Consider the following 12,521-nt stretch of genomic DNA (forward strand, 5'->3'; position numbering starts at 1 on the left):
TGAAATTATATAAGAGTGTAAAAGTCGAGAGTGCTCGACTAGAATATACCCCGTACCCAGTGCGGCAATGTACATAACGATTTTCTGAAGTATATACAAACTAACCATGAAATTAATTTGATGAGGTGCTCAAAAATATCGATAGGATTATCTTTACTATCGAACACTTCCGATTGCTGTGCCCACTATCGATTATAATCCTTTACCATCTACTGTTTAATTACGAATTAGATACCCTGGGTTTCCCAAAAATATCGATAAGATCCATAATATCGATCATCTTTAGAACAAACTATCGAATCTATGCACTCTCGATCAGTTTTCGCTAGTCTCTAGCTCTTGCTGTTAAAAAAACGGACCCACAGACAGATAGATAAATAGATAGTTACACCGATTCGAATGTTGACGTTGGTCAAGAAAAACTTTTTTATATTCTAGAAATTAACGTTTTTAAAAATAAAGCATATTATGCATTATAACTGGATACAGAGTATGACACGTACCTAAAAACTAATCAGATATATGTACTAATGATAATGTAAATATTTATAGATTAGTATTTGTATATATAGGTATGTATATGTAGTATTTATGTGTATACGTAGGTATTTAATGTTGCACAGTGTGAGTGTGTGTGTGTATATGGGCCTTAAGTACATCTATAAATTCTTTAAAATTTCTAATGGTGTATACATTTATTTCCATTTGAATAAGAGACTTGGCAAAGTGTTGAATGGAGGGGCGGGGGTGGGTAGGTTTGTTGGCTTCTCAACTACGTTTTGTTGTCGTATGTAAAATGCATAAACATTCAGCTTATAAACTAGGCTTTGCTCTCAGCAATTTGATCTGTTCCACTTAACACACATATACATATAAGCTATAGGTAACCGAGTAACTGTATATGCATGTGTGTGTGTGTGTTGTAGTTGTTCTTGTTCTTCTTCTTGTTGCATGTTGATAGGTTTTTGTATTTGTTTTAGTGAGTGTGCAATGCACTCATGATAGGGAGGGCTTTACATTGAAATCCATAAATTGTATATAGCTACTGCTGAGTTAGTTTAGAGACTGAGTTAGAATTGTGTGTGTGTGTGTGTGTGTGTGTGCGTGTGTGTGTGCGTGTGTGTGTGCTTGGTAGAGAATGTGTGTAACTGTTTAATAAGTTTCGAGTGAGTTTATGCATGCTGCAGTTGAAATTTTAACAATTGCCCACGTTTAATTCCAATCCAATTAAAATTCAATTAATGTGCATTAATTTGCTTTTACCTTGTTTTTGTTTCTCCAATTTGTTCAATATATATATGCGTGTATTTGATAATTTTTTGGTTTTTTTGCTCTCTTTTTTTTTGTTTGTATTGAACTTCTGTCTGCTGGCAGATCTTGCAACTTACAGCACATACCCGTAACCTCAGTAACCAGTCGCATCGAACAGATCGGGCAGGACGAGCGGCGGGCAGTTGTGGGGACTGCATGTGACGCTGGGCAGCTCATCAGGTGTCATCGCATCCGTGCAAATGCACTGCAAACAGTTGCCGGTGTCCTGTGGCAGAACTTCACCAATTTTATACAATTTGCCTGCGACAACAATCAATAGAGGGTAGACAGAGATAAAGTGTGCGTTGTTGTTGCAGCTGCAGTTGCTGCAGCTATTGTTCTTGTTGTTGTTATTGTTGTTGTATTTGCCAACTTACCGAGCACATTGCACATACGCCCCGTTGCCAGAGGCGTTGTTGTTATAATCGTTGTCAGCGTGTAGGGCGGCAAACTGTACTGATTGCTGCTCCTGCTGCTGCTGCTGCTGATGGCCACACGCGGCGTTGTTGTTGTTGCTGTTGCTGTTGCCGTTGCTGATGTGGATGCTGCTGCTGCTGGTTGCATTGTTGTTTGTTGTCTCGCAGCAGCAGCGCCCACGTCTGACGTTTGGTTGTCTTTTGCAATTAAATCCGTTTGCGCACTGGCATCGGCTTTGGGCAACTGCTGCTGCTGCTGTTGCTGATGTGGGTGCACATCGACAGCAGTTAGTGTAATGTCAATATTGACTACGCTGCCATTGAATTCGCTGCTGTAATCATTGTAGGAGCTACGAAAGAACACAGCATCCGCATTGTCAGCTATGTTGTTGCAGTGCCTGTTGCCATTGTCTTTGCTGCTGCTGCTGCTGCTGCTGCTGCTGGTGTTGTTTTTGTTGCCTTTGTTAATGCCAACATCATCGATTATTGTTGATGCTGGCGTTTCCTGCTCAACAGCAACTGCTGCTGCTGCTGCCGCCGCTGCTGCCAAGTTATCGTCGAGCGTGTTTGTGCTGTCAACAGTCAGTTCCGTCGATGTCAGCCAGCGATGAAATGCATCGTCAGCTTCCTCAATTTCCTGATCCTGTTGCAGCTATACACAGCAGTCAAATTAGATTATTATATTAAACGAAATATATAAAAGCAATTTAATGGATCGCTACCCCTTGCATAACCCAAGCCCTGGACCCAGTACCAGCCTAATGGCTACTAAATATTCTTCATCAACTTTTATTTCTGCTTCTGAGTTTGCTTTGGGGTCATCTTCATGAACATTAAACTCAAATAAATAATAAAACAGCTCAGGCATAAAATATTCTTAAGCAAAACGCTGTACGAACTACAGATTGCAGCGCATGTCTATAAAGTGTGCGATCCTTAAAAACATAATTGGCTGCACTTTGGCAGCAGCTCGTGGCCATCCACACTCTCGGGTCACTGACTTCAACAGCTGCAGCCACTGTCATTTGATGTGGCTTGTGGCGTTTTATTCATACCCTTTGCGAGGGTATTTGGGCCAAGTTGCATTAATTGTGACGCTCTTAAGGAAACTTGTTTGAGTTCTACTAAATGTATATTATTTATATATATATAGTTATATTCTTGATCGGGTGACCAGCCTCGTGATCATTCCAAACCTTTGAAGCTATTGAGAAGATAATGTGAGCATAGAACCTATATATTTATGTATGATAGTCACCGTATCGTAATCTATGTATAACATTAAATACTTCGCTTAATGCTGACTCATAAAATTAAATTGTAACTTAGTTATTTCTTTCGGCAAAAACATAACATAATTGTTATTATAAAGCTGCGATATTCCTATCGCTATCGATTATATATTGACTTGTTAACTGAACAACTTGTTTGGCTTTCAAAGCTATCTGGACAACATCTTGTTATATGGCAGCCATATCTTTAATCAAGCAGCTGTCTGCAGAGTATTCAATCACTGCCAGCCCGAAGCTAACTCTTATTTCTTCTATTTTATTTTATTTTATTTGCACTCACATTTGTATTTGCCATGGCAACCGCTGTTGCTGCTTGTTGGCTGCGCGGCGTTGTCATCATTTCGATTGTTGTTGCTGCTGCTGCTGCCATTGTTGTCGCCTTGACTATGCTGCTGCTGCTGCTGTTGTTGCTGGTGGCTGTCAATGTTGTTGCTGGTCGCTTGGTTGGTGGCTCGGGCAAAATATCGCTGTCTGTTTCCGCCTCATCAAAGTTTTTATCAGTGCCCAAGTCTGTGCTGAGTTCAACAATTGCGTTCGTCTTTTGCAGTATCTTCTGCTGTTGCTGCCGCAGCTGCTGTTGTTGCTGATGTTGCTGCTGCTGCTGTTGTTGTTGCAGCCGTTGCTTTTCATGCAGCAAATGCTGCTGATGATGCTGATGCTGATGATGCTCATGCTCCTCCGTTTTGTAGTCGTAATAAAGCAGGGCCGGCAAATTTTCGGGAAAATTTAAAATTTTACTGGACGAGTGAGGCTGATGGGCGTGCAAATGTTGCTGCTGCTGCTGGTGTTGGTGTTGGTGTTGCTGCTGTGGCTGCTGCTGCTGCTGAGGCGGCGGCAATTGTTGTTGATAATGCGTTTCCTTTGCCGCTTGATTAACAGAAGCAGCTGCCATATGGAGTGGCTGCTGCTGCTGCTGTTGCTGCTGCTGTTGGGGGGGGTTCTTATGTTGCTGCTGTTGCTGTTGCTGCTGTTGCTGGAGCGTTGCCGTTGCCGTTGCCGTTGCCGTTGCCGTTGCCGTTGCCAACTTTTGCTGCGGCTCATGTTTGTGTTTCTTGATTATATTGTAGTTGCTGTGGTTGGCAACGCTGTCGCTCTTTTGTTTTTGTTGCTTTATGTCTGGCTTTTCATAATCCGGCGCCTGCTTGCGGCTGTGGTAAACTTCGTAGTCATTAAAATTCTTTTGATTCTTGTGATGCTTGCGCCGCTTGCCAGCTTTCCTCGCCGCTTTATGCAGTTTTGTTGATTTTCTCGTTGTGGTCTCGTACCGATACGGATCCGAATAGTCACCGCCGCCATCCGCTGCAGCTGCTGTTGCCGTTGCCGTTGCCTCTGTCTCTCCCTCTGCCTCGGCATCTGCTGCTGCCGCTGCTGTCGCTACTATATTTACATTCGCCTTATCTGCGCAGAAAGCGAAAAGTTTCATCTACATTTTGTGTATTAAACCACATAAAACTCGATTCAAACTAACCGCACTTCTCCCACCAGCAGAAAATTTCGCCGTCCATGCAAAGGCAAACCTCGCAGGGATCCAAACGCGGCACCTGCCACAAAGCAAAACATGGAAAAATGGGCAAAAACAAGGGTTTAACAAATCTCTAAAAAAATGTATATATTTAAAAACCGAAAACAATATTGAACATGGTATGTGATGTCACGTTGTTTGTCGTCAGCAAACAGGGAATAAAATCTCTTAAATGAATATTTGGGTTTGGCCCTAACGAAATATGTGGACTGCAGCTGCATTTCAAGCCAAAGGTAGAAGCTGCCTAAAAATTCCAATCAAAAACGCATTTAGAACCCATTGAAATTTCCTCTCAGCTCTCAACTCAGAAATAGAATCTGGGATATACATATGTACAACAAAACTACACATTACATCTACAATAAAAATAAATGTATATTTTTCGAATAGCAGAAAATTCGTTAAATTCTGCAATTATTTTCTGACAGTTGAATAACAATTTCTGCAAAGTAAATTACATTTTATAATTCTCTTTTTTAATTGGAAAATTTTCTGCGCTAAACTGAACATGCTTTACAGATTTAATTATTGCGTAAACCAATTCTAAGAAAAATTAATTGTGCGTTGAAATTATTGCTTTGAAATATATTACATAACGAGTTAACAGACTTTGATGCTGATATCAAAAGATACCTTCTCTTTGTCTATTGACAAATGGCATTTTCCTTTAAGTAGATTGAGAGCTTAGAACACTTTGAAGAAAATATATGCAATTCTATAAAATATATAGGATTTTATATGATAGTCTAGCTTTGTAGACCAGTCGAACTTCAGTGAATACATTCGTCTATTTTAAGCTGTAGCTGTACTATATCCTATTTATGTTAGCATATGCATATGCTATAAATCCTTATCCGACATTTAGCCAACCCCTAACTGTATTTCCATAGCCAAATCAACATTTATCAAAGTCCTAACTGTAAAATCGAGGTCTGAATAAGTCATTTGATGTTTTAGCTGACAGCAAGAAAACCGTTTAAAGCACACGGTGCAACCGCATATGAATATTCCTCACAGGTAACAGCGAATAACATGGCGAAAGGCACAGGTGTAGCAAATGTATAAAACACGGTTGGCTTTCTATATACATGTGTATGTGTGTGTGCGTGTTGCGCTTACCTTTTGGCCGTGTGTGTACTTGTGGCCATTTGTGAAACATGCCGCTGCCCTGCTATGTGGCTCCAAGTCGTCCGCAGCCTCAGCCGCAGAGCTGGTGCCAGCGGCGGCAGCCGTCGAGTCGGTGTTGGAGTTGCTATTGAAATTGTTGCCGTTGTTGTTGTTGTTGTTGTCGTTGTTGGTGTTAGAATTGGAGATGATGCCGGATTCAATGTCTGCTCTCCGCTGAAGCTCAGCGTCGCTTAGCATTTGCTCGGACAGCAGGCGTGCATCGTATTTGGCTCGGGATTGTGCCTCGTCCAGGTCGTAGTTGAAGTCATCCACGTGCTCGTCTAAATACTCGAAAGGCAAAGCTGCGGTAGGGGCAGGTCGCAGATGAAAAGTAGGGAGTAGCCAAGCAGAAAGAGAGAAGAAAGTAAAAAGGTGCCATAAGCCGCTGTTGAATTGGCTATTCGACTCTGATGTTTGTTGTTGTTGTTGTTGTTGCTGTTGCTTAAAGGTTATTTAAAGCTTTGCTAGCTGGTCTAAAACCGTTTTGTGGGCCATCATTGAGGCTAAGCTGCAATCAGCAGGCTGTCGCCACCTTTCGAAAAGGTCATAAACTGCCGACAGCCAACTGCTTACTCACATTTTTTTCGTTCTGTTTTTTATGCTGCTCACATATTTGATAAATTATCATAAAAAATAATGAAAAGCATAACATTTGTGAGCACTTGCAAATAAATCAAAACCGCGCATAAAACACAAATTCACACACACACACACACTGACACAGGAAGAGATTTGTTGTTGTGTGTGTGTGTGTTTTATGGCATTTGTCATTAAAGCAAAAGGTTGCGCTCATAATGACATAAAATGAAAACTTGAGAGCCGAAGCAACTCACAAATGGAAAATATAAAGCACAATTGAAGCGTGCAATCATAAAATACGCATAATTTATTTGGCACAGATTTTATGCACTACTCGTTTAAAAATTGTGGACTAAAAAAAGCTACAGAAGAAAAAATCATGAACAAAACGTAAACCTTTTTGTTTCCAATTTGCGTCGAATATGACTTTGTTTTTTTGCAAAAAATAAAATGTTTATTTAATTCAATTTTGGTTATTGAAAAAAATAAATTCATATAATTACAGAAAATTGCATACCCTTTTTAAAACATCTGACAGTTTAAATCTACCTCTGAACATTTGATACCTTTAGATTTAAGCTTTTTTTATGAATATATGCAGCATTTTTGCCATTTATTTTATTAGTTCTAGTGGGTTTATTTTAATTTTTTCTATAATCAAGTTTGCTTTTTATAAAAATTTAAAAATAATAATATTTCTTTGCTCGGAACAAGCCAACAACATTTCAACCATATTGGTTTACTCTCCGTGAGTTGTTTGTGTTCTGAAATAATATATTCAAAATCTCAATGATATTTCAATTTAACTGAAGTCATAAATTTCTATTTCTCAATCGAATTCCGTCCATGATTTCGTACAGCGTTAACTGTAAGCGGACAGTATAATGCATTACATTTAGGTGGCAGCCCAAGAACTGGGCTCTCCCTGAGACTCACCCTCGGCCAGGTGCTGTTCGAGACGCAGTAATCCAAAAATGCTGCAGCTGTGGCAGAGCAGCAAACAGAGCCACAAGCAATTGATGCTTGTCATGCTGGTGCCTCGGCTGGTGCCTGCTCTGCTAATAGTCCTTGGCATGCTGTTCTCGTTTCCGTTTCCGTTGCCGTTGTTTGCGGATTTCGTGCACTTAGTGGCACATTCTATGGCGCTTGGCTCACAAAATAAACACGCAACCTTCGCACAATAAACGTCAACAAAAACAACGACACAGTTCACAGTTTTTCGTTGTTTGTTTGCGACTTCTTTTTTATTTATTTATTTTTGCGCTGTAGTTTATTTTTATACAAGTGTTGCAGTTAGTTGTCTGCTGCGGGGGCTTTTTCTTGTTATTTTTATCAAACACTTCACACAGACGCAGTGCAACTTAAACAGGCGGCTGCCCTCATAAGTAGGCAACACTTTTTATTCATCTCTTGCGCAACGCCCATTTATAACTGTCTGCCCTTACTTTAATCATCTATTACCATTCCCATTGCTTATATTCAATTCATTTGCCAAGTTGGTAATCGCACAACTCTGATTTGCCCTTGCTACGTGCCAGCCCGACCCCTACAAGCTGCAACCCCATCCAATCAGACAGGCAGCTAACCAACAAGTGTTTCTTCACTTTGGCGCTACGTGCCTTATGTAACCCAGGCAAAAGTTGGCTAACAGGCGAGAGCCCCGACGGAGGCTACAGAGCGCCAGCCCAGCTGCGCGTGTAGTAAACAATTTGAAATCAAATAAACGCCATTAACTAATCAAAAGAAATTGCTGATGGGTTCTCTACGTTACCCTCGCGTAAATAAATACATTGTTCAAATAAAACAGCTCATTAAAATTTGAAAACATATTGCAAAAAGGATTATAAGTTCTCAAAATGGGAGAGCTGCAGAGGTAGCCAGATTAAATACCTTAAATCTCTGATAAAAGTTTTCTAAATATAATTTAGAAAATTATAATTATAATATTTGCACAAATATCAATAGTACAAATACTTAGATTAATAATACAAATAATACTAATATTTAAAAACTTATTAAAGCTTAATTTGAATACCCCTGCATCCCTCTTGATCAAGCATAATGTTGTTTAACTCTTGAGTATCCCTAATGGATTAGTTTGTCTTTTAATTGTGATATAAGATCAACTATTATGCTGTTTAACACTTGAGTATCCCGAATGGATTAGTTTGTCTATTAATTCTGTATCATACATCTGAAGAAAATGATGAACTAGTATCTGAATAGGGAAGTCCCTTTAGCGCATGATAAACTATATTGTTACCCTGCATTAAAAAAAAGGCAGCTTACGAGCTTGAATACCAAATTGTAAATATTTTTCAATAATTATAATATTCAATCCCTCAACCAACCTTTTCACTACTCAGTTAAAGCCAAAATTTATGTTTATTTTGTACTCATATGCTTAAACCCTTTTTAAACCAGTTCACACATCTATGATATTTACAGCATCCAGGAAACCTATCTGCAGAACAAAATTAAGTCTCTTCTCTAATAAATATTTATCACCTCTCCCTCTTGCTGTTACACGCTGGCCAAAGCGAACAAGGAACGAGCATTGAAAGGATTGCCAGAGCAGCGAGCCGCTAATGCAGAGCTCAAATTCGCATAAAGTGTTTATCGGCAAACAATGCTAAGGTAAATGCACTGTCAGAGTGCTTAATTTATGGCATAAAAGGATAGAGAGATGGGCTGGTAGGTGGTGGGGGGAGGGGGGAGGCAAGAGCATAGAACTGAGTAAAACAAAACACTTGGGCTAAACAATTCGCTCGAGGCGAATGCGGAAGTGAAATGCCAAAAGCGAAAAGTGGCAAAAAGAAAAAAGAAGGCAGGAAATCAGAATGTGGAACGTGAAGTGCGAGGCGATGTCAGACGTGAGAGGGAAAACGGAAATTCATTGCCAGACGTTTGAAGTGTGAGAAATTAGCACAATGCACAGACACACACACACAGTCAGAGGCACACAAGCACAGCACACACGCACAGACAACAAAGCTTTGGATAACTTTTAGTGCCACTGCAGAATCCATGTCTGTCCGCTGGGGCGTATGCGCAATATTTGATTTACGTTTAATTTGTAACAACTTCCGCTGCACATGTTCAGCCACTGATTAAATTCCAATATTAATTCATATGCACACATGCACAAAGTCACACGCACACGCACACACACTATGTTTTTTAATTTGTTTGCATTCAATTAAAACGCTTTGATAATTACATAATTAAATTAATTGTTAATCAAATGCAGGCCATGCAAATTATGCCCTGTGATATTCCTATTTGCCTCTCTGACTGACACTGACGCGCTGTCTGACGTCTGACAAATTGACTGACTTGTCACACACGGCGGCTACGTAATATTTGCTAAACGCGTCGTTCAGGCTCAACGCAGCGTCGCCCACTGATGCCGCCAGATGCTGTGCACTGCCTATTTAAGCAACAGCAACAGCAGCAACAGCGGACAGCATCCAACAACTCAATCTGCAGGCTCTCTCTCTCTTTCTGTTACGCTCTCTCACTTTTGCGCTCTGCCTTACGCTTTTGCTTTTTATGAATGAGCTTGTGTGCGCTAAACACAGCTCAACTGAGCGCCGCTGTTAACAGTGCGCTCACTGTAAAAACACTGTTAGCTGCATACTTGTGTGCGCGTGTGTGTGTGTTTGGGTATGTTGCCTGCAAATTACATTAAAATGATTCAGTTTTGTGCAGCCATTTCCTCGGCGCAGCCTCTTTGTGCAAATTGCATTTGGGCAGCCTTTGGGCCAGTTGTTGTTGTTGTTGTTGTTGCCATCCATTAAACGTTAACATTGCAACAGGCGCAATTTTACGCACACAACCATATAGGTTTCATTTTTCTTTTTCTTTATTCTTTTTTATTATTTTGATTTTCTGCGCTGGCTAAAGTGTAAATATGTAAATGTCCTGACACACATAGACACACACACATACGTAACTTGACTGAGGCTGACTGACAGGCGATGTGAAGGCTCGCACTGAGGCTGAGGCTGAGGCTGACGCTTGTTAGACATGACAATGCGTGTTTGTGTCAGGATAACTGTCAACAGTTGCTTGTTCCGCCAACTCCTCCTGTTTTACGTCAGATATGTGTGTACGCTTTCAGCTGCTAATTTCTTTTATAAATTTCATGCGCTACATTTACATAAAAATCGCATAACGCATCATTTTCACATGCCTCAAGTGTCCCGCTGTCACACTCCACTTCTCACATATATTAGCAATATGCATAAAGATAAATTCTGTTGTGCACGCAACAGTTGGCACATGTGTCATAGAAGATATACGATATGCTATATATGATATATGGCATAGATATGTCATGAATGGCAACGCAATCGATTGGTTTCCGGCCCCAAAGTCAGCCAACTAAACGAAAATCAATGTGGGCTGACATCTGAAAAATGTCAATTGCCACCAATATTTTCACTTGGCCAACAACAACAACAATCATCTATGTGAAATTATGAGCCATAACAGCTTGACAGCATCGACTCTTGGTTGTTATTGTTGTTGCTGTCGGGCATATTTGATGGGCCTAATAATTTATCTAAATTCAAATATGTTCGCACAATATATCAAAGTATAAATTTCTCAAAATTATAAAATAACAATTTACGTGCTTATTTACACACAATTAATAACAGTGTGTATTCAAAGTATGTCATGAAATATGTTTATATACTTATACTAGGACAACACACTCAGTTGATGAATGCAAAGATATCCTTTATATACGAGCCTGTAATAATAATAAAGCTTAAAGCCAGTTCCAATAACTTTTTTATACAAATTATAATTAGAAGAAATTTGTAAAACAGCCGTAAAATATTCGATTAAATCTATTTGTAGAGTATTAAAAAAAAAGTTTTCGAAAAGGTTTCAATATATTTTGTATTCCCATATCAGACGCATTTTAAAATACACTATTATAATGTTTTCCTATAATAAGAATCTTTAGGACTGTCTTAAAACATATCGATAACAGATTTATCGACAGCAAGAATCTATATCCTATTTAGTTGAGCTTTAATTTAGCTTGAAATAAAAGGAAGTAATTAATGTGAATTCTTCATACGATAACAGCTCAACTTTATCAGACAGCGCAATTTCCCTTTAAGAGGGAGCTCACAACTCTTAAAAGTTTGTATAGAGATCAAATACACGGCAGCTGGAGAATGGAAGGGTATTTGAAAAGCAGTTATCAACAATTTTGTCCTTGTTTATATGCCATTGCGCACTTAAAGTTACGACTTGAAAGAAACTTGACAAATATCATGAAAATGCGAAATGGCATTTGCCGTGGGGGCAGGTCTCGAAAATCAAATCACTTAAGTAATTGTTTTACAGCAACCCTCGCTCCCGCTCCCGCTCCCGCCCCGCTCCCAGCCGCTTCGGCCCAGCGTGCCGTTGTCCCTCTTAAAATAAAATCTATTCATAGAATCAGGCACAGGCCGGTCTGAAATTTAATAAAACTGTCAAATGCTTTTGTTTGATTTTATTAGCCATAATACTCGGTATTTATTATATATCGCTTAAGTCCTTAAAATCCTTTTGCTCCGAAAATGTCACAAAGTTATGCCATAAATATTAATATAAATTGTTTTAAATTTTTAAGTAGCCCGAAAAGATTTATAAATTAGCCAAGGCGGATGGCAGGCCATAAAAATGATTCATTTAATTGAACATGTGTTTCCTTTTAGCCTAAGCCAAGACAAGTGTGCTGACGTGGGCGGTGTGAGGGCGTGCCACGGCCAGTGTCTTAAGTTTATGCAAATTAAACAACAATTATAAATTCTAAAGGACAGCTTTGTGTAAGAGACCCTTTGGGGGCGAGGTCAGCCACTACATAGAACAAAGCTCAGGGCCTGCAAATGCAAATGCCGTATGTAAATATTTAAAATGATAAAATACAAAAGCCCTTACCCCGCCCCATTACTTACCCCCCGCCTCCCCCCTCCGTCGCCACACCACCACAGCATTAGTCTTTATGCAAATTGTAGAGCAAATGTTGCTGCAGGCTGCTGCAGACACTTGTCAATGGCATTGTAAGGGCTAAAACCAGATTTGGATGCCATACAAAAGAAAGAACAAGAAGAAATGATTTGCATTCTGAATTTATTGGTAGTGCAAACGCATGTGTGTGCAAAAATATATATATGCATTTTAGGCCAATTTACTTTTGGCCAGCTTACCACATAAGATGCTTTTAATTTA

The 12,521-nt window shown here is 39.6% G+C and overlaps 1 protein-coding gene across 2 annotated transcripts; it reads right to left on the reverse strand.

Moving 5' to 3' along the window:
* Positions 1 to 474: 474 nt before the first annotated feature.
* LOC135432153 (myb-like protein AA) lies at positions 475 to 9,649 on the reverse strand. Of its 2 annotated transcripts, XM_064687667.1 has the most exons (7): positions 9,508 to 9,649; positions 7,224 to 7,588; positions 5,661 to 6,010; positions 4,488 to 4,560; positions 3,300 to 4,417; positions 1,689 to 2,379; positions 475 to 1,572 (listed from the first exon to the last, which is right to left on the reverse strand). In XM_064687667.1, exons 2-7 carry the CDS (start codon positions 7,360 to 7,362, stop codon positions 1,406 to 1,408), a joined length of 2,538 nt encoding a protein of 845 aa, XP_064543737.1. In that variant the 5' UTR covers positions 7,363 to 7,588; positions 9,508 to 9,649; the 3' UTR covers positions 475 to 1,405. The 2 variants fall into 2 exon arrangements, with proteins under 2 accessions (XP_064543737.1, XP_064543736.1); XM_064687666.1 differs by lacking the exon at positions 9,508 to 9,649 and having other exon boundaries at positions 7,224 to 8,044.
* Positions 9,650 to 12,521: the final 2,872 nt, after the last annotated feature.

This window comes from Drosophila montana, unplaced genomic scaffold, assembly GCF_035044405.1.
Source record: "Drosophila montana isolate Dmon_TW-CO22-7 unplaced genomic scaffold, ASM3504440v1 contig_3200_1, whole genome shotgun sequence".
Classification (NCBI taxonomy): Eukaryota; Metazoa; Arthropoda; class Insecta; order Diptera; family Drosophilidae; genus Drosophila; species Drosophila montana.

What these genes read in the sequence shown, in the direction of transcription:
- LOC135432153 (XM_064687667.1), bottom strand. Translation starts at nt 7,362, where the DNA reads ATGCCAAGGACTATTAGCAGAGCAGGCACCAGCCGAGGCACCAGCATG. An exon ending in AGTACACACACGGCCAAAAG is followed by an intron (nt 4,561 to 5,660) that starts GTAAGCGCAACA and finishes GCTTTGTGGCAG; the next exon opens with GTGCCGCGTTTGGATCCCTG. An exon ending in TTGCCATGGCAAATACAAAT is followed by an intron (nt 2,380 to 3,299) that starts GTGAGTGCAAAT and finishes TGCTGTGTATAG; the next exon opens with CTGCAACAGGATCAGGAAAT.